The 24,514-nt window shown below is 49.2% G+C and overlaps 7 protein-coding genes across 7 annotated transcripts; 3 read left to right on the forward strand and 4 right to left on the reverse strand.

Moving 5' to 3' along the window:
• Window positions 1–152: 152 nt before the first annotated feature.
• Window positions 153–1,383, forward strand: Asppvi_006218 (uncharacterized protein; the record flags this gene model as incomplete). Its single annotated transcript, XM_043302123.1, has 3 exons — window positions 153–365; window positions 540–1,010; window positions 1,057–1,383. The coding sequence occupies 3 exons, from the start codon at window positions 153–155 to the stop codon at window positions 1,381–1,383; spliced, it is 1,011 nt and encodes a 336-aa protein (XP_043158058.1).
• Window positions 1,384–1,899: 516 nt separating this feature from the next.
• On the reverse strand, window positions 1,900–2,801 carry Asppvi_006219 (60S ribosomal eL37 domain-containing protein; the record flags this gene model as incomplete). Its single annotated transcript, XM_043302124.1, has 5 exons — window positions 1,900–2,039; window positions 2,169–2,240; window positions 2,376–2,536; window positions 2,622–2,738; window positions 2,782–2,801. 5 exons carry the CDS (start codon window positions 2,799–2,801, stop codon window positions 1,900–1,902), a joined length of 510 nt encoding a protein of 169 aa, XP_043158059.1.
• Window positions 2,802–3,134: 333 nt separating this feature from the next.
• slu7 (mRNA splicing protein SLU7) lies at window positions 3,135–4,565 on the reverse strand (the record flags this gene model as incomplete). Its single annotated transcript, XM_043302125.1, has 1 exon — window positions 3,135–4,565. One exon carries the CDS (start codon window positions 4,563–4,565, stop codon window positions 3,135–3,137), a length of 1,431 nt encoding a protein of 476 aa, XP_043158060.1.
• A 436-nt stretch (window positions 4,566–5,001) lies between these two features.
• Window positions 5,002–10,151, forward strand: Asppvi_006221 (DNA-directed DNA polymerase zeta catalytic subunit REV3; the record flags this gene model as incomplete). The annotated part of the gene is made up of 2 exons (XM_043302126.1): window positions 5,002–5,236; window positions 5,290–10,151. 2 exons carry the CDS (start codon window positions 5,002–5,004, stop codon window positions 10,149–10,151), a joined length of 5,097 nt encoding a protein of 1,698 aa, XP_043158061.1.
• Window positions 10,152–10,647: 496 nt separating this feature from the next.
• Asppvi_006222 (RNA dependent RNA polymerase) lies at window positions 10,648–15,104 on the reverse strand (the record flags this gene model as incomplete). The annotated part of the gene is made up of 4 exons (XM_043302127.1): window positions 10,648–13,940; window positions 14,012–14,477; window positions 14,544–14,700; window positions 14,752–15,104. 4 exons carry the CDS (start codon window positions 15,102–15,104, stop codon window positions 10,648–10,650), a joined length of 4,269 nt encoding a protein of 1,422 aa, XP_043158062.1.
• A 1,146-nt stretch (window positions 15,105–16,250) lies between these two features.
• Window positions 16,251–19,856, reverse strand: Asppvi_006223 (uncharacterized protein; the record flags this gene model as incomplete). Its single annotated transcript, XM_043302128.1, has 9 exons — window positions 16,251–16,847; window positions 16,903–17,019; window positions 17,073–17,201; window positions 17,261–18,478; window positions 18,526–18,675; window positions 18,728–19,345; window positions 19,427–19,521; window positions 19,572–19,719; window positions 19,782–19,856. 9 exons carry the CDS (start codon window positions 19,854–19,856, stop codon window positions 16,251–16,253), a joined length of 3,147 nt encoding a protein of 1,048 aa, XP_043158063.1.
• Window positions 19,857–20,600: 744 nt separating this feature from the next.
• On the forward strand, window positions 20,601–24,425 carry Asppvi_006224 (uncharacterized protein; the record flags this gene model as incomplete). Its single annotated transcript, XM_043302129.1, has 6 exons — window positions 20,601–20,939; window positions 21,012–22,065; window positions 22,113–22,294; window positions 22,351–22,471; window positions 23,304–23,561; window positions 23,620–24,425. 6 exons carry the CDS (start codon window positions 20,601–20,603, stop codon window positions 24,423–24,425), a joined length of 2,760 nt encoding a protein of 919 aa, XP_043158064.1.
• Between the last annotated feature and the right edge of the window lie 89 nt (window positions 24,426–24,514).

The following is a 24,514-nucleotide window of genomic DNA, read 5'->3' on the forward strand; positions in this document are numbered from 1 at the left end:
TCTATACAACGTCATCTCCCCGATACTAACAATATCGGACTAAATTCCGCACAATTACGGTACTCTCAAGACAGAGCTCATCTGGGATTTACGAATATCAGTTTTGATTGCGCTCACCGGTGCAACATCCTGGAGAAAACTGTCGTTTGATTATGCCCTCCCAACCAGCAGTACCGCCCCTCCTAACGCCATATGTAACGTCCCTCCCTCCCTCCTCTCTCACAGTCTTGTCCTCAGTCCTAAACGCAACGGGCAATTGGCTCGTCCTGCGATTTCTCTATGCTGCACTGAGCGCGCCGTCCAACTCGTACACTGCGTTCGGTAGCGATGGCGTTGATGGGCGGAAAAAGCGCAAAGTCGTGCTTGTAAGTTTTTTGCGGGGTTGGGATTTTTGGAGGACAGAAGCAAAGAGATTGGTAAGTCTGCTCCCCCTACTCGAATTTTTCCTAGCTCAAAAGTGTAGTCGCTGTCTATGGGCTTCATTATTTATGACTTCCATTCCCTGAATTTTCAATCCAGTAACAGACTGACACTCCTAGGGTTTGGACCTTGCGCGCCTGACAGACAAGGGCCAATTTGCCTTTGTCGATGGACTCTCGGAACTCTTCTACGCGCCTTCGGCGACCCAAAGATCACCGGCGCCAGCATCCTCGCCCTCTGCCATTCCTCCAAGGACTGTCCTCCCTCTGCGCACATCCCCAGGCACTGTGCCGGGACGAGCTCCGCAGCCTCTGCCGCGACCGAGCTCCACGGTCCCGAGCACAGCCTCGGCCGAGAGTGGACGTACTAAACGACTACATTTCTCCGGCAGCGGGTTCGGAGCCCTTGACGCACTCGAGAATGACATCGCGAATGTGATCGGACAGCTCAAAACCTCGAAAGAGGGAGATGAACGGGAACCCGAAGTACTACTGGTCATTGACCAACCGGACATGCTCCTGGCCGCTTCGGGTCCGAATAAGGGTATAGGCGCTACTGAGATGGGCGAATGGGTCATGGGACTACAAGAGGTACGATCATCGAGGGAGAGCCAATTACTGTGCTGACCGAGTGTAGCATGCTTATGCGACAATCCTGACGCTTTCCGCCGATTCGCCGTTGATACACAATGCATCAACATCCGCTCCGCAATCGGCAACGCCATTGGAGATGGAGCATGCCACCTTTGCCATTGGATCGGCTCATCGGGCAGAGATGGTCATGCAACTGCGCAGTTTGGAAACGGGTGCGGCCAGGGATGTCAGTGGAGTACTGAGGATAAGTAAAGGAGGCGCCTGGGGAAGGGGTGAAAAGACAGGTGCTGAGGGTGATTGGGAAGAGAAAGAGGTGTTGTACTTCATTCAAAGAGACGGAGGCGTCAGGATCTTCGGAAGAGGGGAATAAAAGTGTTGCCTCAGTTGTCGATGGGAAATCTATCTCTTCCGGAAATCAGGCGTTCTGAGGCGCGGAGGACAAAATCAAACCAATGCGACGGCGGGTACGAAATCGTCGTTTGAAGTGTTTTTTTCGGTCTGGATATGCAACAGGCCTGTACAATGCGAGAAAACGGGTAAATTCAGTAAGACAGATCGTAGCATTGGGAAGATATCACAACACTGCATCTGCCACGCGGGATATTCGCCAGCCATAAACAAGGAAAAGAAATCCACGGCGTGCTTTCCCTTGCAAAAATCCCTCGAATTTTTGTTCGGTCTTCCATTTGTCGTCAAATTTGTGCCCATTTATTCTTTTAGTCTAGAACATGATTGCTATGACGGCAAAGAGAAGACCCGTCCCAACACCAACTCCATGGGAAAGCGTCATTTTCGCCTTGCATTGAAACCGGTCACTTCAAATGCCAGGACATTCATACCAGCCCTCTCCAGCCTCCGAGAACGAAAACGCGACGTCGAATTCAATTTAGTGGTTCTCGGGACCACGGGCGCCCTTGGGAGTGCCGACCTGGAAGCCGTTCTTGAAGCGACGGTGAACATCCTTGAGGTGGCTCATTCTGCCGGTGCCGGTGGTCTTTCTTCTCTTGGCCTTCTCGCTCCAGTTGTCTGTTGTTAAAAGAAAATCCGTAAGCCAACATTCAAAAACTCAACCGCACAACCGTGCTTGAAACGGTCCCATTGTCGACCAAGCACGGGTTCAAACAAAAGAGATAACGAAAATCGGGGAGTCCGTACACTTGCGAACCTTAGCGGAGGGGTAACCGCAGTTGGCACAGGTCGACTTCTGGATGTGGAAGGAGCGGCGGCCTGCAATTGAAAATCACGAGCTGTTAGCCCATCTGAATCCTATCGTTTTCCTCCGGCAATATTCCAACACCGTCTCCCATATAGAGATCCGCATGAATCTTCCGCCGGAACAATCTCGAAAGGTGTAATACTGACCACAACGCCGGCAGAGGGTGTGAGACTTGTTGTGGCGCTTGCCGAAGCTGGAGGTACCCTTCGCTGTAATCGTTGTCAGTCTGCTAGAATCTTTCGACGAGAAAGGCCATCGGCGCTCGCTGAAATGTCGAATGTGCACGTACTCATCTTGAATTAAGGAACTGCGGAATTGACGCAAAATTAGTACAATATGTCGCTTGAAAATAAAGGAAAAAGGGTACGGCAACACACGCAATAGCAACTTACCTGGCGATTCCGTTGAAGGGCTGGTTGTCGTTGTCGTCGTCGCTGGGCGTATCGAAAGTTGCGCTGAGATCTGGGGCGGGTGTCGCTAAGCGAGTTGTGGTATCCAGGGCTTGTGCCCTTGTCCCGTGATTCCAGAATCTCCCGCGAACTTAGGGGTCACCTGACGTCCGAACTGGACATCGACGCCACTATAGATGCACTAGTCCATTTCAGGATTAGCCTTCTTTGCTTAACTACTCTAGTCTACTTAAGAATTGCACTGTCCGTCCAAAGCAGAAGACTTCAATCGCCTGCAAGAGCCAGGTGAACTAGCGTTCGATCGTCTTAATTGTTTGTATATCTCACTAACGGGATAAATCGCATGATGATAGTCCTAGGTATAGAGAACATTCTCCTGAATACAACTTAAATGGGTATTGAGTAAATGAAGATCAGCCCCAAAACGCCCTCCTAGTGATGCAAAAATGGCATATGCGACAATTATAATTTGAAGCTTAACCTAAGGTGTCACAATCATTCTTTCCCGATGAACGAAGCCATTGGATCGTCAGCGGCGAGACGGCTTCGTTTGTATGACTCCAACTCTTCCTCACTAACACCAGATTTCATCTCCATCATTGTTCTCTTCTTAGTCGTAGTCTCGGTGTCTGCTTTTCGCTGACTGCGATCGGCCGAGTCCTCGGCTTCATGGATGTTGTTTGTCTGGCCCTTAGCCGGAGCGGATGTTTGGTCACTCGCCTCTGGCCCAGGCAGCAAACCCATCGACCTCATTTCTGCTTCCTCGAATGCTTTCTTACCATCTTCACCGGTACAATAGCTATTTTTCACCGTTGAAAAACAGCAAGCGTAACCCCACTGGAAGTCATGCCACCAGCTTCCAAATACTGTAGTGTGGTTGTTCACCAATACATCTTCTGGATATTTGGACTTGACTGCGTTCTTCGGCGCACCCTTGATTGCGCCAGTCTCGTCATATTCGACGAACCTTTCGTTCTCAATCACCATGGTTTCCCGGAGGGGCGTAGGTTTGAGATGCTCCTCGCCACCGTATTTCTCCAATAGTGCCTTCCGCTGAGCCTGTCGCTTCGCCTCACTCTCGGCCTGTTCTTTCTTTCGTAGGATTTCACCAGATGTGGGATTAGCTTGAAGATGGATCTTTTTATCTCCACGTTCTTGCGACTCCCAAGCATACTTTTGAGCTCTCTCAAATTCTGCAGCGTCCCCAGACGCGCGAACAAAATTCTCCTCGGCAACAAGAGCTGCAGCTTGATCGTCCTGCGCACCCATATCGACCATTCGCCGTGTTTTAGGGTCGTACTTGGCCGAATCGAGATCAAGGTTGAGCAGGTACTTTGCAGTATCTTCTCGAATACGTAGATTGCGAGTCGCAGTGCTTTGTTGTCGTCCCATATCGGATTCTTCAGCGTACCGGGCTTCCTCTATAGCAGCTTCCTCATCGTCCAATTCGCCATCCGCAATCTTTGTTCCGTCTTGACCTCCCGGTTTCGTACTGCGTTTCAGTTTTTCGAGCTCCTCATATTCCTCAATAACCTGACGGTATTCGCTGGGATCGTAGCCATTCCATCGATCTCTCTTAGCGTCCCACCCCAGTTCGACGTTCTGTACAACCTCATCGGCCTGTATGTCTTTACCGGTCCATTTAGCACCGAGCTTTCGGGGTCTGCTTAGACACTCTTTTGTTTTGTGGGTCATGGCACCGCAATTCTCGCAAGCGCCTTTGCGATACTTGGTGGCTGCTGGACCAGCGCGCTTCCCACGGTCGTACCATTTCGATTGATCTGTAGCTTGTTTTTGAAGACGTTGATGTTCGAGATAATCATTAGCAGTCGACTCATCATCGATGTAGAACGGTTTCTTCGCGATAAAAGACGGGATATATTCGTTGCGCTCTTTTGACGCCACATCAGCTGGTTTCCGCGACATGGTGTGAATATTAGCAAACGAGGTCAGAAAATAATGAAGTTGGAGCCGGAGAAATGAGCCTGAATCCTGACGTCCAATTTAACAGAGGTTGAAATGAATAGTAGTCGCGGCCTCCACTTTCGCGCTAGACAGTCGAATCTGAGTCTGTCTCCAAAGTGCCGAGGATTGATTCGTCGTTCTTTCACGATCGGCGATAACATCGATATCTATCACGTGACTGGGCGTTTCTGGGGCGCGTAGGTACCTCTGCTCTGTACTCCGTACATATGTTGATTACGTTACACGTCATGTTCCCACTTCTAAGTGCAATGTAAACGACGAAGATCATCTCAAGGATTCCTGCTATGCCGCTAATTTATGCCCGCAAATGATATGATCCTTGATTTGCTTCCGCGCGCTATGTCGCAGACGGCTTTGGCTGTTTTGAAACCATTCGATGGAGCCCTTTCAAGTGCGCCTGAACTGCGTGGATCATTATCAGGCGACCCCATCAGAATTTGATCCTCCACTTCCCTACAGGGATGGAGCCGCTGGGAAATATGATAGATCGAAAGTACCTGTGATCAGAATATTCGGCGCCACAGAAACTGGCCAAAAGATCTGCGTCCATGTACACGGCGCATTTCCTTATCTATATATCGAATACGATGGGCCTCTAGATCCTGATCAAGGTAAGTCCAAAACGTGCTGCACTACACCAAGTCTTTTTCTCATCCGACGACAGTTCGCTCCGCAATCAGGAGTCTCCATCTCTCCATAGACCATGCACTGGCGTTGAACTATCGTCGCAATGCGTACGATAAGAAGACTGCGTTTGTTGCTCACATTACCCTGGTTAAAGGAGTCCCGTTCTACGGCTACCATGTGGGGTATCGCTTCTTCTTCAAAATCTACTTGCTTGACCCTGTCTACACGACCAGGTTAGCGGATCTACTGCTTCAAGGCGCCGTGTTGAAGCGCCCTTTGCAGCCATATGAAAGCCACCTGCAGTATGTCCCCCAGTGGATGTGCGACTACAATTTGTACGGCTGTGCCTACATGAAGTGCAGCAAAGTCAAATTTCGGTCGCCTATTCCGGAGTACTTTGAGCTTTCGAATCTGTCCCATCGGTGGCATGATCGGTCAATCCAGCCTGATTGTGTTTCCGATGCAACACTTCTTCCAAAGCAGAGCCATTGTCCCCTCGAAGCGGATGTCTGCGTACATGATATTCTGAACCGCGTCGACATAAAGGAAAGACCTCTTCATCAGGATTTCACTGAAATGCTGAAGCCGATCGCTCAGAATGAACGCCTGGTTCCCAGTATGGCGGGTCTCTGGCAGGATGAGACTCGTAGGCGCAAGCAACGCATGGGCCTCGTTGACCCCGACAGTAGCCCCTTCGGACCCGAGGAACTGATGTCGTTCTCGGCTGATCCCAGAAACCATTCGGAGGGTGGCTGGATTCATGAAGATGAATTTCGGCAGCTGATGTCGCAAATCGTTGCGGAAGAGCGCAAGCAGAATAATGAAGATATGACTCTAGATAAAGTCTTGCGGAATGAACCTCTTGAGAAGAAGATCAAGACAGCCTTGGAGAGTGTCGAAGACTTTTTTCCGGACAGGATTGAGCTCACTCAGATGGAAATGCGGCAGTCTTTGATCGCAGTTGATGGAGACGGAGAAGCCCAGGTTAATGAGAATGCAGCCTTGTCAGCCGAGGCGGACATTGACTTGTACTCGTCAGAAGATTATTATATATCCAATCCTTTATCGGATGATCATGGAGCTGCTGAAGAGGTTGTTGATGGCGCCGATGACGGCGCCGGAGATGGAATCTTTGATATGACATTTCAGAGCTTCGGACCACATTCTGCTGCAGCGGATGACATTATGCCGGCCGAATCACCAGATCTTCCATTTCATGACGGGAAATTGCAGGAAAATGATCCGAACCACATTCTCAGTGATAACGCTTTTCATGATGACACCGAAAATTCAAGAAGGAACCCTAAGCGATCACACAAGGAAACACTTGACTCTGGTGTTCCACGGAAGAAACTGAGATTCTTCGATGGCAATGCATCTCACTTGCCGGATAACAGCCCCTTTCAGCAAGCTGCTAACATCCACGCTGTGAATGAAGACCCTAAAGCTGCATTCATTGCCAGCGACAGTACATCATCTACATCAACTAAGGGGGTTTCTTCTCAGGCCACACCGCCAGCTTCCCAGGACCCTCATTCGAAGAAAAGCGGACAAAGTGGAAGACTCAACTTCCCCGTTGTCAAAGACCCAAACGACCCTATGACAATTATGCGTTTCAGCCAGGACTGCTCTCCCAAGGCAGTTCTGGAAATTGACAACCAGACTGTCTCTCAGCCTCCCGCCAGTGCTCAGAAGACTACCAGCGGAAGTGAACCTACTTCGCAATTACAACCATCCTCATCTGGCTTAGAGCCAAACATTTCAAATACTCATTTATCCGATCTGGCGCCGATGATTTATGATGCATTCAATATCTCTGAAGGCGTTAGGGTTTGTTGCTGGCGGTACGCCTGCCCCAATGCCAGTGAAGTTTCGGCAACACTTGCAGACCATGGTTATCCGTCTGTTATCTACCAGAAAGCATACTATAGTGACGATAAAGATGTCCCTGATCGACCACGAGATTATGCAGGTCGAGTATCCAGACTAGAGGGAGGCAGCATACATTATCTGCCTGATTTCGATCCTTCCGGACGGTCGCCTGCTATGCTCGGCGAGCCCGCTTCGATGTCGAGAGACCGATGCCAACAAGAACAAATAGATCAGCATTTAAGGGTATGCTCCACTTCTAGGGTATGGGAGTTTGCTCCCGTACCCCCAAGCCGCGCAGAAGTCTTGGAATGGTTTGACAAAGAACAATCCGGGCGCCAAACGCAACTGAAAGCAGCTAAAGAGCCAGATACCGAGCCACAATTGAAGCCCAACGTTCTGTCGCAGATTGAGGGACCTACGCAAAAGAACGATTACGGTTTCAAGTATTCTCAGAAAGGGAAATCTGCAAGCGTCGAGCATCAGACCCAGTATATGAGCTCTATGAGCCTAGAAGTACATGTGAACACTCGGGGTGTACTTCTACCGAATCCGGAAGAGGATGAAATATCCTGCATCTTCTGGTGTATACAATCGGACGACGAGGACATGGACGTCAACGGCAACCTTCCAGGTGTTCATGTGGGAGTGATCGCTCAAGGGAGTGGCGATGGGCCGGCATCAAAGTTGTCGAAGGCTTTGCGTATCGAACTGGAACGCGAACCGACAGAACTCGATTTGATCAATAGATTGGTCGATATTGTTCGCTATCATGATCCTGACATTATCACCGGCTACGAAGTCCATAACGGCTCCTGGGGATACCTAATTGAAAGGGCAAGGAAGAAATATGACTTCGACTTATGCGATGAGCTATCCCGAGTGAGATCACAAGCGCATGGAAGATTTGGTAAAGATGCTGACAGATGGGGCTTTAATCACACGTCTTCGATCCGGGTCACCGGTCGACACATGATCAACATATGGCGAGCTATGAGGAGTGAGCTGAATCTGCTACAGTATACTATGGAAAATGTGGTGTTCCATTTACTGCACCGTAGAATTCCGCACTATTCGTATCGGGACCTCACGGCATGGTATCAGAGTGGGAAACCCAGAAATCTGCTCAAAGTGATCGAGTATTTCGTCTCCCGAGTACAAATGAACCTTGAAATCCTGGAGTCTAACGAATTGATTCCAAGGACCAGCGAGCAGGCACGGCTCCTGGGGATTGACTTTTTTTCGGTCTTCTCAAGAGGCTCACAATTCAAAGTGGAATCTCTGATGTTTCGAATCGCAAAACCAGAGAATTACCTACTCGTTTCTCCAAGCAGGAAACAAGTCGGTCAGCAGAATGCTCTTGAATGTCTTCCGTTGGTGATGGAGCCCCAGAGTGACTTCTATACAAGTCCTCTTCTTGTCTTGGATTTCCAATCATTGTATCCCAGCATCATGATTGCGTACAACTATTGCTATTCCACGTTTCTCGGAAGGGCCCGCCTTTGGAGAGGTCGCAACAAGATGGGATTCATGGACTACAAAAGACAGCCGCGAGTACTGGAGTTGCTCAAGGACAAGATAAACATCGCACCGAATGGCATGATGTACGCAAAGCCGGAAGTACGGCGATCGCTCCTCGCAAGGATGCTTGCTGAGATACTGGAGAGTCGGGTTATGGTCAAGACGGGAATGAAGATGGACAAGGACGACAAAGTATTGCAGCGTCTTCTGAACAACCGACAACTTGCTCTCAAGCTGATTGCAAACGTCACATATGGCTACACATCGGCCTCGTTCTCCGGGCGAATGCCTTGCTCGGAGATTGCGGATAGCATTGTTCAATCCGGAAGGGAAACTCTGGAGAAGGCGATTGCCCTCATTCATTCTGTGGAAAGATGGGGCGCGGAGGTGGTCTACGGAGATACAGACAGTCTTTTTGTGTATCTCAAAGGACGGACACGCGATGAAGCTTTCGATATCGGGCAGGAGATCGCCAAAGCGATCACTGACATCAATCCGCATCCTATCAAGCTTAAATTCGAGAAGGTTTACCATCCATGTGTGCTCCTCGCCAAGAAGCGCTACGTTGGCTTCAAATATGAGCATAGAAATCAGAAAGAACCCGAATTCGATGCAAAGGGCATCGAGACTGTGAGACGAGATGGTACCCCAGCGGAACAGAAGATCGAAGAGAAGGCGCTGAGGCTCCTTTTCAGGACTGCAGATTTGTCTCAGGTCAAACGCTACTTTCAAAGGCAGTGTGCGAAGATAATGCAAGGGAGAGTTTCGATCCAGGATTTCTGTTTCGCGAAGGAAGTCAGACTCGGTACCTACAGCGAAAGAGGTTTACTCCCTCCCGGCGCCATGATCAGCACCAAAAAAATGGTCGAAGATCCCCGCTCAGAACCGCAATATGGAGAGCGAGTTCCCTATGTCGTAGTTACTGGAGCTCCAGGATCAAGATTGGTTGACCGCTGTGTCGCCCCTGAAACGCTTCTCCACGACGCCGAGCTAGAGCTTGATGCCGAATACTACATCAACAAGAACATCATCCCACCACTGGAGCGGATCTTCAACCTTGTGGGAGCAAACGTCCGCCAATGGTACGAGGAAATGCCAAGGTTTCAGCGAATCCGCCGCATCGAAGGAGCAGCATCCGCCGCAGGAAAAGATGCGAGGGGGAAGACCCTCGAATCGTACATGAAATCATCATCGTGTATCGTTTGCAGATCCAAACTCGATGACACTGGTATCCCACTGTGCTCCGACTGCTTGCATCAACCGCACATCTCGCTATTGTCCCTCGTTTCGCGCCAGCAGCAGGCCGAAAAGAGGGTCTCTGATCTCCATCGCATCTGTCAATCCTGCATGGGAGTCCCCTTTGGTGATGATGTGATATGTGATAGTAAAGACTGTCCTGTATTTTATTCACGGACTCGGCACTTGGCGAGTTGGAAACATACCAAAGCCACGTTGGAGCCTATCATCAAACATTTGGAGGACCAAAGCGAGAGCGCTTTGGAATGGTAGATTTGGTATCAATGGTTTTTGGATTTATTTTGATATGCAACAATGGGTTCGGGTAAAGGGAGTTGGGCGAGTCAATTTATCCTTTTCGTTAATTGGCGGCGTTTTGGCATCGGGAGGAGCATTTGAGCTGATACTGGCCATAGATAGGATGCTCGCATTGCGTAACGCATATGGGGCAGTTACGTTTGTACCTTTACTTTACTTTCGTGAACTCGGTCTGGGAAAGGTTTCAGTAAATTCATTAATCAAATGATATGAAGTCTGTCCATTTTCCTAGATCACTTGGCCATGATTGTACGAAGAACCACAAGCTAGAACAACGCTTTGAGAACAGGTCGACAGAAAAGCCTAGTCTAAGCAAAAAGCGCTACCACTGCAGGAGCTGACTGATGGTAACAGAGTACGTAGTATCTCGACGATGAGGCCTTTGAGTGCCGACCGAAGCGTCTGGGCGATGTGACACGAAAGTTGGCCGCGGACGGGCGCCATGGTCGTCCTAACTGTCCAATATCTGATAGAGCATGTCGAGTGCAGATGGCTTGACGTCATCGTCTTCCTCCACGATGTCGATGCATCTGCCCTTGATGCTCGTGCTGACCATGTTCGTCTGCTTCTCTGAACCAATTTCCGCTCCCTTACCCTCAGCGGGTTTGTCGAGTGCCGGGTCATCATTGAGTTCCAGCAAGCTAGAGCCATCTGGGGCTGGAGCACTCGAATGCAACTGGCCTGAGGAAGGAGGGAAGCCGAGTTCTACAAGCCCGAAATCAAGCAGCTGGTCGAGAGATAAGATGCTCTCGCGTCTATTCTGAATCGCGGATACCTCTGCTTCTTTACTGGGCTGTGATGACTGTTCGGGTTCCTGATCGCCCTCAAAGAGACCAAAGGGATCCTCGCAGATGCCCTTGAGAGAGTCTTGCGTGGGCTCGGTCCCATTGCAGTTCTCTTTGAGGACAGAAACGTCTTGACCAGGGACAGGATCGAGCGGATCCACGCTTGCGGTCGCAAGTGCACGCACAGTGGTTGGTGGATCTGGCTCAGGTTCTTCATAGTGACCTAAGGCAATCTTACCCAAGATGTTGTGAAGGATCCAAGGGAAGCTGATAAAAGGCAGCTGATCGATTTTAGGTGTCGGCTTATGGAAATGCTTTTCGTCGGTAGGGTTTTCAGCGCGATACTTTTGAAGCGCCGCAGTCATTTCCTCGTGAGTGACACGATACATTGCAACTGCTAGAGGAGCAAGCTGCTCGAAGCTGCGGCCCCCAACTTTCTCATAGCACTTCTTCCGGTACATGTCGCGGAGGGACGATGATATCAATCCCAACTCTTCATGAAACTTGTAGTCCTTGCTCATATTGCTGTGGCTTAGCACAAAGGTAGACCAAACCTCGAACTCGGTCTGGATCTCATGCTGAGCCATGATACGATGCATGTCTGCGTCATAGTCTGCCTTAAGGTCCCGAGCAAATTGCACAACATCATCACTGACTCCCAGGGGGTATGTCAAGATTCGTTCGTCAAAGGGCATTTCAAGGCTGGGAACAAAGTCGATACGCTCAACGGCATCGTAGAGTTGCCCGAGAATCTTATTGGACTTATAGATCCTTTCCTTTGGCTTGTGCTTCTTCTCCATGAAGTGAGGCCACATTTTCGGCTGCAGGCTGCGCGTCATGTTTGCTGGCTTGCCAGTTTTGTTGTAGTCCACCGCGTCGGAATGAAGCTGGGCTAGCCGTATGCACTTTTCTTCGTTGACACCGTCCTCGAGACGATCTGCCCAGGCAAGATGAGCGTGGGCGATTCTAGGAAGGAAATCGTTCTTCATGTATATGACGAAGAAAGAAGTGATGTGGTTCACCGTGACATCCTGATCGAGATCCTGTGCTTTGTCGCTTGTGTATTTCATAGGCTTGCGGAACCAATCTTCGGGAACAAGATCTTGATCCCAAATCACAAGGTAATCATCCCCGTCTAGATCTCCACCGGAGCACATGCTGGGAATGTCTCTATCCCCGGTCTGTGGGAAGACGACGACATCCTTCAGATGACTCAACTGAGGAACATTGACGGCTCTGACTACCCGGATGTCACCGGGATGTAGAGACGGGTTGCGGGCAAGGATACAGACTCCCTCAATGACTTCGCACTTCCCAGTGTCAGGACGATGAACCTGCACGAAGATCTCTGGTAACGCGCCTAGCTTCTCTTCATCAGAGGCGCCCTTAGCAGGGACTCTTTCAAAGTAGCCCCTGAGAATGCCAGTCTCATCCATACATCCAAGCAAGTTCACCCCCTTCTCAATCACAATTTTCGCTTTCTCCTTCAAATACTTGAGATGCCAGGCCTTCCAGAGCCTCATTATGGACGTGACGAATGGCTCTCTGGAACTCCTGAACCCATCCAGGACCATCTGACTGACAACAAGTGTCATCTGATTGGGATCCACGTACTTCTTCAGCCAACACAGAGCCTGAGAATCACTCTCCATTGCTTCGTTCAGATTCTGTAGCATTGCTCGGAGCTTATCATGAAAGACCCGGTCTGGAATGCCTAGAGAAGAAAGAACGATAATTAACTGTCGATTCAGAGTCGCCATGGAGAACTGAGACCAGCGGATAATCTCCAAGCCATTGTGAACCGCTGCAAATTTGTATTGACTCTTGCGGATGTGCACCTCTTGACGTTGGGCCTCGGGAGAAACCGTTAGCATTCCTTTGCAGCCTCCCAGACGAAACTGGAACGCCGACGGTGGGTCGTCACTTGGTGTTTTGATTTTGAGCTCTGAAGCTGCCATCTGCGACAGGAACTTTGAAATTCGTCCCACACCGTCTGAAAAAGTGTATCCGTGGCGGACAACATCATCGATCAAACGGATCTGTACCGGACAGCCAGCTATAGCTCGGGTGGTTGAGAAGCACTGCCCCAGCCTTGCAGCATGCTTAGCAACGTTGCGTATGTCGTTGAATGTTCCCATCCAGGCTCGGATGTTCGCAGCCGTCAAATTGGGGAGAGGAGCAAAGAAGTAGGCTCCATGCTCTCGAAATTGCGAGTTACCGAAGGCCAGAAACTCATAACGCCTGTCGCCAATGACGATACCATTCGTCAATGCTCTCTTAATGCGGGTAAACACCTCGTCCATCGTGTTGTCGACGGTTGAATTGATGCGGCCGAGTAGCCTTTCGTCCGTGAATCGAACACGAAGAAAGCGATCGGCATACTCAATATAATACCGGATCACACGGTTCGAGATGTCAACAGATGGAGTATTATAGTAGATTGTGGTAGGTGTAATTCTGGCTGAGCGCATGTAGCAACAGTAAGAAGGTATCTTAGCGCGAGTTGACCCTTTGACGAACTTGAGATCGAAGATTCTCATTGGGTCATGATAGACTTCTTTCTTGGTAGCCACATGTTCCAGAAGCTTAACCGCTTCGGATTCCCCTAGATCGAGCAATTTGACCGCGAATTCGCGGGTCATGGTAAACTCAGAAAGGTAATTATGGGATAGACAGACCTCGAGCTGATACCGCACAGGGAAAGGCAGGTGAACATAAGATTCATCTCCTAATTCTTCCACGGAAGATACTATCTTCTTGGAGGCTTGTAAGTCTGCGAAGTCGATCCATCTCCAAATTGGTGGAGGTCTTTCCTGCGTCTGGTTCAATACTGAGAACCGGCTCGTATTCTCAATGGCAATATTGTAGTCTTTCAAAATGCTGCAAAACAATTCGAATCTTTCCTCATTTTTCTTGTTGAGAGTCTTGGAATATGTTATTCTGAAAGCGTTCCAGCGGCCTAGGGCAAAGTCGTTAGATTTGAATGGACGGCGGAGGAGGTGAAAATCGAAGTCAAACACTCAGACGTACCTATATCAATCACTGGTTTCGACCKCTTTAAGCTCACGGGTAGAGTAGATATCTCATCCGGGTTGTGTACCACGGAAGTCTGCCGATACCAGGAATCTGATTCTCTCCAGGAGACGTCATCAGTGAAAGTGACCCAGGTCTCTTGAATGCATCGATGATAGATGGCAGGCGAATCCAGGAATGTTAGATGTGAGACTTCACCCGATTTCGGGTCCTGCATTTGGTACATCTTCACGAGTTGCACGAATGGGATCCTGAGGCGATACTGGCTGTAAGTTTCGCCTGTTGAAGCTGATTTTAGCTTGTTGTTGAAAATGGGCAACTGGAAGTGAACGAAGAGGTCTCTACGCTTCAGGTCAATGACCAAAAAAGCCCGCTCGTTTCTTTCATTTCCGACGGTACGCATTGGAAGCATGGATGTCTCGCTGACGAGAACGCCTATGTCCATTAATGCTATAGGCAGTTTCTGTATAACTCATGACGAATCAGCATCTTGAAAATTCGTACAGTAAGGAAAGGTGCCTAGACCCACCACCTCAGCAGGATACATCGTATTAGGACGAACAGGACTTTGAATCTGAACATCTGGACGCTTGGGGTCGAGTGTAATTGAGACGAATGAGGTCTTTCCATCTGAGAGTGTGATGGGATACATCCCATGGCACCAGAAATCTTTCTGAGGAGGAGGTCTGCTAAACCGGTTAGGCCAATGCATGAAATGGAGAGGTGAGGGGACTGACTTGAAGCGAATCTTTCCTCTGGATTCTCTATTTCCATGAAAGTCTTCAAAGATGTCTATCGAAAACACATGTCCCTCTCTGCTGAATGCTTGCCAAAGACAGTATGTGTCCGCTTCCCTCGGTATGTTGAAGACGTTCACAACCACCGACTCCCACAGTTTCCACGGACACAAAATTGTGGATGGGTGCTGTAGAACCTGCGGTATCTGTTGCCATTGATTCCGTTGTGGGTTCGCAGGTGGAACTGGCTGCCGTGAACGTGAGGCCTGAGACGGAACCTGCTGTCTTGAGTGCTGCAAAGGACGCATCCGCTCACGCAGAAGCGTACTTCTAGGTCGTGAACCTTGAGGCATTGCTGTTGGTTTTGCTCTTTTTGTGAATGGCAACGGAGGAGGCGAGGAGGACGACGATAATTGCGAGAATGTTGAAGAAGATGGGCAAGAGGGAGGAGAGGGAGGAGAGGGAGGAGAGGAGAAGAGGGAAGATGAGAGTGAGATGACGGGGGAAGGCAGTAGTGAGTGTAGTGAATGTGAATTAGCTCTGACTCTCCGGTGAGGGACCCGAGGCACATGGTCCTGATGTGTTGCAGGCCGAAGAGAACGTATTGAAAACCAGGAATGACCATGAGCTCTCGCCTGATGGTTTCGAGGAACCCTTCCTCTGCCTCCACCACCCTGTCGATGAACCAGACTCAATTCACTATCTTCATCGCTGAAGCTAGACAAAGTTGATCCCGTCTCTGTTGTGGGGTGTCCTTTTTCGATCCATCCAGTTTCCCTCTCCGACTGGTAGTTCAATAGCTGCGCACTCCGAGATATCCTTCCATCTATGTGTCTCTCCATTTTGCACAAGGCCAAGGGCACCGCGATCGCTCATCCAACGAGAGAGATTCTAGATGATGAGGCTAGTGAGTCTAATCTCGAGGAAGTTGTTATATCAGCAAGAGATTCAAACTCAAAGGAAGCCACGGCGTTGGAACAATCGAGAGGCTTTGGTGCCTCAAGAACCTGAGCGCAGCTCTTCAAAGAGGACTGTTGACTCAAATAATGAAATTAGGACATGGAGGCTTCTGGGAGACATACCGGTGAGCTGTTATGCCTTGAACAGCAATTTTGTATGCCTAATGAATGGTTCTAACACTGCAGTTTTTAGCAGAATTTATCTTATGAGAGGATATAAAGAGATGGAAAGATGAGCGATAGAGTAGGGTCTTATACTGTCTATGGGAACGGATTAGAGAGGCTGGAACAAAGCATGCACGGGAGCAGACGCTAAAAGTGATACAGCTTGCTTAAGGTCTGTACGTGAATGTTCTAAAGGTGGAGCATCAAAGATGTCTCTGTTTCCTCCTGCCACTGAAATCTTGCCTGTTTGTCTCCAACTCACGTAATATGCAAGACAGCAGAGAGGGTATTCGAGGATATATGGTGTACAATGTCCCTAGATCAAACCATTATATCGACTTGTGTTTGAGCTTTTCCCTTAACGAATGCTTCGCATCATTGTTGGGCCTGCAGTGGGGGTACATGATCATTCGCCTCGGAGAGGGCAGTGCTAGTGAAAATGAAGTCCTTCGAAAACTCCAGGTCCATGTCGAGGTCAATGTCGTGGAAATGGTTTTCGTCCCAGTTAGGTCCGCTTTGAGTCCCTTGGAGCGACGCATTCGGAGGACACTGTGAAGCGTCACTTAACTGCGAGTTCGACTGCCTATTCCTGTTTGCTTCTCCAAGGGCTTGTCTTGTACGACGTGGCCTCGCCTGGCTTTGACAAGCTGAGACTCTCAGATCCTGGTCCGCAGCAGTGGCTCTGAATCTTTTAGGACTACGTCCCGACTGCGGTGTGGGAGAAGCGAAGGAATCAGCAAGCATATTTCCGGACTGGCTTTGTGTGTCTTCATCCCTTTGAGGCGTTTGCTGTTGTATTGTGGCGGCTTCCGATGGCCCCAGGGTTGACCTGGAGCGGTGTTGTTTGCTTGCTGCCTTTGGCTCTTTCGGTCCAGGCTTGAAGCCCATCACACTCATCAGACGACCAATATGTGGCTGGGCTTCGGAAAATTCGCGTGCTTTGACTGCCCTTTCTTCGCGTAGTTGTTGCACCTGCAGAGATTGGTGAGTCTGTGTCTCCAATAAAGATAAAAGTTTCTGGCTTCACCTTCCTCTCAAGATGCTGAATTCGTCTTTCTCTTGCTTGCAATTCTTTTGTGGCGTTGGAAGCGGCTACGTGCATGGCGGCTTGCAGAGACTTCATTTCTTCTTTGTTCCCAGTGTACTATGCGCCTGAGTCAGAAGATTTTACTTTTGTTTCTGACCGCGACGTCTCACCTCCATAGTTATTTCCGCGATCTGCGACTCATATTGCTTTTTGAGAGTGCTAACTTCAGTTCTGCGCGTTTCCTCGGCATCTCGAAGCGCGGCTTTGAGTTCGTGAACCTGAGCTGACTCTTCATCCAACTGTGAAAGATATCAGCACAAAGTATTCATTATTCCAGGAAAAGAAGGACGATTTGTACCTTCTTTTTCAAGGCTTCCGTGTTCGAGTTCATGTGTCCTTGATCTGCCTGTAGTCTGCTTATTTCTTCATCCTTCTGTGCAAGGAGTAGCTTGCCATGTTCAACGCATTCTTCCAGCCTTACTACGTCCTGTTTGAGGGCAGTGGTGTGCTCCAAAACAGTGCCTTTCTCCTTCGAGACAGTATCCAGTGTTTGGCGCAAGGCGTCATTATCTTCCTGCAAGTTCTGTGTTTCCAACTGAAGCTCTTCGATCTGGTCATCTTTCTCGGTGATTGTAGCAAGAAGGTCTAGTTCCCTTGTTCGAGCTTTTTCTCTTTCACTGCTAGTTGTTTCCTGGGAGTTGCGACGATGATCTTCCAGCTCTCTTCGCGCAGTGTCAAGGCTTGCTGATAATTCATCAACGCGGGCAGAAGTTGACAGAGCATGCTTTTCCAGATGGGAAATTTCTTGCTGCAGCTCAGATATTGTGCTAGAAGCTTGCTGTAGTTGCAGTTCCAGCTCGCTTTTCTGTTGCTGAAGTTGTTCAGCCTGAACAGCGATCTGATCACGCTCATCTTCAACTGCTCGGAGTGGTGCTTCAATTGTAGTACAACGCTGTTCGAGGTCGAAGCAGACCTCCTCTATCTTTCGAATTAAATTGTCATGGGTCATGCGCGAACTGAGCATGAGAGTCTCTGCTATCCCAGTCTTCCAATCGTCTCTCGAAGTGGGACCTCGTTTTGGGAGTCCGGTTAACGGAAATTTGACTCGTAAATCCCACGGTTCGAATTCGGAGAAGCTACATTTGTTTTTTGGGACCAACTTTTTTGCCTCCAGTAAACAATTTGTCAAACTGCTGGTTCCAGACGGGTTGTTGGCTCCGGAACCCATTGTGCCCAATAGTGATATATGGGAAGTAAACACGATTAAGTCGAACAACAACTCATTTGCAGAGTTGGAAGTCGAGGCATAGCAAAGATTGGCACCCCGGCATTGCGAATGGCTTGGTTTCTTAGGAAAGATTCCAGCTAACTCGTTCAAGGTGTGGCTGATCTCTCTTAAATCGTATGCCGCCATGGCTGAACGTAAGATTCGGGGTTCCACGCTCTGAAGACCAAGAAGCACCGACCTCGATAACTCGATTAACTCTGCATTTGCACTATGGTTATCGCAGTGTGTTTTCAGTACTGTGAATATGTGATTCATGAGATCGCAAATCGCAGGCTTTCCCGAAAGAATCTGAAAATAATCAGTACGCTTCTAGACCTAAGTGACGAGTAACTTACAGCATTCGCCTTCACCAAACGTGGAATAAGATATTGAGGTACTGCTCCACGAGAGTGCCTTTCTTGAGCAAGGAGATCTTGCAAAGCAAGTTGAGGTATTTCAGGTGACAACGCGCTGTCTGGTAGGAGTGAGGCAAGGAATGCCACGCCCTATGTATGTCAACAGTCGGCTCGGCCGTCTCATACGTCGCGCGCATCATACCATCATTTGCACTTGCCAGTCAATACCATTCCTGTTCACTTTCTCGCAAAGTTTGGCAATTTTGGGAGCGTTGTTCGCAATCCAGCAGTCCTTCTGACCCTGCTCTACGCTGTCACAAATCTCGATTGCTAAGCGGATGCTCTCGGCTGCCTTCCTCGGTGGCAGATTGTCGCAACTAGCGGAGCATGCGAGGATCACGCGCAGGATAACGAGGTCCAGAGTCTTCAAACCGCGCTTCTGGCCAAAAAAATGTTTGACATTCTGCAGCCAAGATGGAAATTGTGGTCCGTGTTCTCTTTCAGCATTAGTGTCCCAAGAAGATGAGATTCGGGCAAAGGTAGCGAGACAGAGGAGATTGCCCATGTGGTCGTCGAGATTCCGCAGTGTCTTAGTAAGCTCTACCTGAAGGTTCGACATTGTCTCCGGAGATATTTCAAGTAATACTCCGGGGACTGGTTCCAGGCCGGTCATAATTTGATATAGCGGGAATATGGTTTCTGAGCATGGATTCTCTCCCATTGCGTCTATCAGCCTCATGATGAATGTGGCCAGACGAGCTGGAGCAATGAAGTTCGGGGGAAGAGGAGTAGAAAGAATAGCAGTGCAGAGTGCCATCCACTATCATCATCAGTTCATGTGTACTGGGATCAAGACAGACATTGAAGTATTTTAGCAATTCCCAAGGATGAATGAACAAACCTCAGGCTCATCATTTTCCAGGGCCTTCTCCAGGAACTGGTCAAGTACAGCGGGATACCGCTCCAGCAGAGCATCGGAAACAGCCGAGACAGATGCTACGGGACGTAAGACTTAAACCTTGATCGACAGCGCATCGAACACTCACCGAAAGCATTCAGTAACGGCACAGCGAAACGAGACCGAGACAGTCCGTCGAAAAGCACGTCGACCAAAGCTCCAATTTGGCATGGTTTATGAGTAGCCCAGGCATTACCCAAACCATTGGAGTCATTCTGAATAATATCTTGAAGGCTCTATCATCGTAAGTCAGCTATCATTTTCTCTATATTCGTTATCAAGCGGGGTACAGATTTACTTGGAGCGAGGGCGCATATGGGGCCGTGATGAGGCGCTCCACTTCGTGTATTAGGAGTGATAGCTTGTCTGGCATGATTTCATCTAGACTGACCCATAAGACGAGAATACTCTTCCGAAAATACTTGATACCACCGAGCGGTGGAATCGTGAAGCCTTCAAACAGTGGTACTGTCTTGATTCTGCATGAGATGCAGGTATGCAAACTTTAGCTTTCCCGCCGGTTGCCCCATCAACGGGTGCCCATCATCTCTTCACCTCATGGAAAAGACTCAATCTTCAATGACCTCGGAAAAGCAAAGTCAGAAATGATGCCAGTCTCACAATTCCTCTATATGACTACTAAGCATGCAATTCGAACTGGCAGCTTGATCCTCGCTATCCCTACCATCGTCGTTGACCGGGTCGGCATTAATTCCGCTCTTCGGATTTGAGGCCGATCTGGGGCAAAACCGGGGCAATGAAGGTTGACTCCGAATGCGGTAGGTCATTTAGCGTGGGGGGACAAGTCATAGGGCCTATGATGTTCCTTAATATTAAAAGGTACTGTGAATCTGGACTTTTCCCACGTTCTTGTTCGTCCTATTTTCGTGGGATATTATTCGGCCGAATGCCGACGAGCTCCTCATACCTGCGTTCAATGGCGTTGACGCTTATAAGGTGCGGCTGCAAGATGCACGATTACCGAAGAACAGCAACGAACAACTTGGCCTAATAAGTATCCTTCTCCCACTTGGTTCTGTGTACATCTTCCCCAGTTAATTATTCGTCCATGACTTGAGGAAGCTTCCTGATCAATCAATTCCTTCAACTTCTCTTCATGTCAGCTGTACGAGGCCATCTTCTTTCTCGGGGGTTCCCCGCATATCCCCGCGCCCTTCTTCGGAAAACCAAAACTCCCCACCTGCACGTTTCGTCATTCAGAGCTACTCGGTATAGCAGCTCCAATAGCTCAGAGATCACTTCTAAAAGCCAGAGTAATTTTGCTGGATCAAATTTCCCCGCTCAAGCGGCTCCCAGCTTCTGGACGTCCGGCAAGGCGCTCCTTGCTTGTGTCTTGGCTGCTGGCATTGGCTACACGTATGCTGCCACTAGTCGGCCGTCGCAGTTGGAGAGTTCAAAAAAGCCTCGATATGGGACGGCAAAGGCTTTCGAAAAGGTGAGATATTCGCAATCAATTGGTCTGAGGAGCGAAGCACATGATGCTGATTCTGGCCTCAATGATGCTTAGGCCATTGCTGAGTTGCGAATCACGCTCGGCGATGATGCTATTAGTACGGACAAGGATGAACTTCAACAGCATGGATATTCAGAATGGTCTTCCGTGAACGCGGATCGTCTTCCGGTCGCCATTGCCTACCCAACGTGCACGGAAGATGTGGTGAAGATCGCCAAAGTTTGTCAAAAATACAGGATGCCAATGGTTCCTTACTCTGGCGGTTCAAGTCTCGAGGCAAACTTTTCAGCTCCTTACGGGGGGTTGACCATTGATTTCGCCATGATGAACAAGATACTTGAGATTCACGAAGATGATATGGATATCGTCGTCCAGCCATCCATCCAATGGATGGAACTGAATGAAAAAATCAAGGACACCGGTCTCTTCTTTCCAGTCGATCCTGGTCCGTCAGCAATGATCGGTGGCATGATTGGGACCAACTGCAGCGGGACCAATGCAGTACGCTATGGAACGATGAAGGACTGGGTGATCAACCTGACAGTCGTCCTGGCAGACGGCCGGGTAATGAAGACTAGGAGACGCCCCCGAAAGACCTCTGCTGGCTATAACTTGACAGGAATGTTTGTAGGCTCTGAGGGTACTTTGGGTATTGTCACCGAAGCAACTCTCAAGCTCGCCCCGATTCCAGAACAGACTCGGGTTGGAGTTGTTGCATTCCCCACGATCCGGGATGCTGCGTCGACTGCCATGCAGCTTATACGAAAAGGAATCCCGGTACAGTGCATGGAGATTCTGGACGATGTCCAGATGGATGTCATCAACCGTGCTGGCGGTACCGGCCGGACTTGGAAGATTTTGCCCACGCTTTTTTTCAAGTTCTCCGGTACTAAAGCTGGAGTTTCTGACAGTATCAATCTGACGAGAGAAGTTGCCAAGAGCAACAATGCAGCATCATTCGAGTTTGCCCGAGACGACCGAGAGGCACATGATCTTTGGTCGGCGCGAAAGCAGTCGTTATGGAGCATGATGTCCTTGCGGAAGGAAGGTTCGGAAGTGTGGTCAACAGATGTTGCCGTTCCGATCTCCAGGCTACCTGATATTATAGGTTGGCATCAATCTTAATTATCCTCGAACTTGTGCTGACTTGAATAGAAATATCAAAGAAGGAGCTTGACAACCTGGGGTTGTTCGCCAGTATTTTGGGTCATATCGGAGACGGAAACTTCCATTCGAGTATAATGTACGACAGAAAGGATGCCGACCAAATGGAGCGGGTTGAGAAGGTCGTCCACGATATGGTCGACCGCGCCCTAGAGATGGAAGGATCTTGCACCGTTAGTATAACCAAGCTCCTCACTGTATCCGCAAACTAGCTAACTTCGAACGACAGGGCGAACACGGCGTGGGGCTGGGCAAGAAGGCATCTTTGAAAAAGGAGCTTGGCCCGGCTACTCTTGATGTCATGCGTAGCATCAAGAAAGCCCTTGATCCTCACTGGTTGTTGAACCCTGGTAAGATCTTMGACTATGAAAATGAATCAACATGAGGTAGAGTAAGGGGAAAATAATTACCCTTCAAGACTTCTCGAGATGGAGTTCTTACCTCGGCGGCCATGCATTCGAGACGATGATACCATGGTCCTTGTGTGCATATATTGACTGAGGCCAATGATTTTATGAGCAATTTGTACATCTATGATGTGAATAATAATAGCAAGCGACCTACCTTGGATATAAGAGGTACCTAGTACATATTTTATTGAATTCATCCAATCACATTGCTAGGTTTTGCTGACAAGGTAGCGCGCAGGTGGTGGGTGCTGACTCATTGTGGGGCTTAGCGCAGGACGGAGAAGCGATATCGCAGTCCGTAAGTCGTAAAAAGGTACCTTGATATTGTTGCCACAAGCGTCTCTCCTGAAACACTCGGTGAGCATTATTCAAAAGGTTAGTTAATATGTTTTCTGTGCGTGGTATTGCTCGTTGGTTGCGTTTGTCGAAAGAATGTGATGTTCGGCGCTTGAAGGCCTGGGCAATGGAGATTGTGCCTGCGGGGCATTGAATTCTAGATGAAGGCTTTTCGAGTCATACACTTGGATTCGCCTGCTTTGCCCAAGGCTTTGCATGTCTTTCGATTTCTTTGTATGCCTGATGGATGATGGACTTCTTGTTCTTCGAATTTAGCTCATCCCTATTCTATCCAGCCAATTGACTCAAACCAGATCGACTGAGCCGTTTCGCCCTGATTTCTCTCAATCAAGATGGCATCATATCCCAAGAAGAAGTGCGGTATGGGCATATTTCAGTCCATGTCTCCCCTAAATCATTACTCACAGCGAGATAGGTGTCCTGGGCGCCACCGGTTCGGTCGGCCAACGATTCATTCTCCTCCTCGCGGACCACCCTTTCCTAGAGCTGCACGCCATTGGCGCATCGAATCGCTCGGCTGGCAAGAAATACAAGGATGCTGTCAGATGGAAGCAGACTACGGCTATGTCTGAGAGGCTTAGCAATCTCGTCCTGCGCGATTGCAGGGCTGATCAGTTCAGCGACTGTGACCTTGTCTTCTCGGGCCTCAACAGCGACGTAGCTGGTGAAATTGGTACGTGATACTATTATCTCGACGTTAAAGTGCGAAGGACCGCCGCTGACCCTCGCAGAGATGGAATTCATCAAGGCCGAAATCCCTGTCTTCTCTAACGCCAAGAACTATCGAAAGCATCCCCTTGTTCCTCTCGTCGTCCCTACCGTCAACCCCCATCACTTGGATCTCATTCCTCACCAAAGGAAAGAGTTCGGCCTGAAGAAGGGTTTCTTAGTTTGCAATTCTAACTGCGCTGTGATTGGCGTTGTCATCCCTTTTGCCGCTCTCCAAGCCAAGTTCGGCCCTGTTGAGGATGCGGAAGTTTTCACCGAACAGGCCGTGTCTGGCGCTGGCTACCCTGGTGTTCCCAGTATGGACATCATGGACAACGTTATCCCCTATATTAGTGGTGAAGAGGACAAACTTGAGAACGAAGCCCAAAAGATTCTGGGATCTCTGAACGCCGATGCCACTGCCTTCGATGAACAAAAGGGGCTTACGGTTGGAGCCACCTGCACTCGTGTTGGTGTTACCGATGGCCACATGGCTTTCGTCTCATTGCGGTTCAAGAACCGGCCCGGACCCAGCGCGGAAGAAGTCAAGCAGGCTATGCGAGAATACCAATCCGAGGCTCAAAAGCTTGGTTGCCCTTCTGCTCCTCAAGAGGCGATCAAAGTTTTTGATGAGCCTGACAGACCTCAACCCAGACTTGACCGGGATATCTCGAAGGGATACACTGTCAGTGTGGGCCGTGTTCGTGAAGCAGCATMGGGCAGCCACTTTGACCTGAGATTCGCTGCACTCTCTCACAACACCGTCATTGGAGCCGCAGGATCGTCTATCCTTAACGCCGAGGTTGCAGTCATCAAGGGCTACATTTAGACTCGTGCAGACTTCTTAAGAGAATTTGTTGTATAGCGATTTGAGGACGAAAATACCGATTTCAGTTTTATAGACATCTAAGCATTATT

Source organism: Aspergillus pseudoviridinutans (assembly GCF_018340605.1).
Source record: "Aspergillus pseudoviridinutans IFM 55266 DNA, scaffold_4, whole genome shotgun sequence".
In the NCBI taxonomy this organism is placed as follows: domain Eukaryota; kingdom Fungi; phylum Ascomycota; class Eurotiomycetes; order Eurotiales; family Aspergillaceae; genus Aspergillus; species Aspergillus pseudoviridinutans.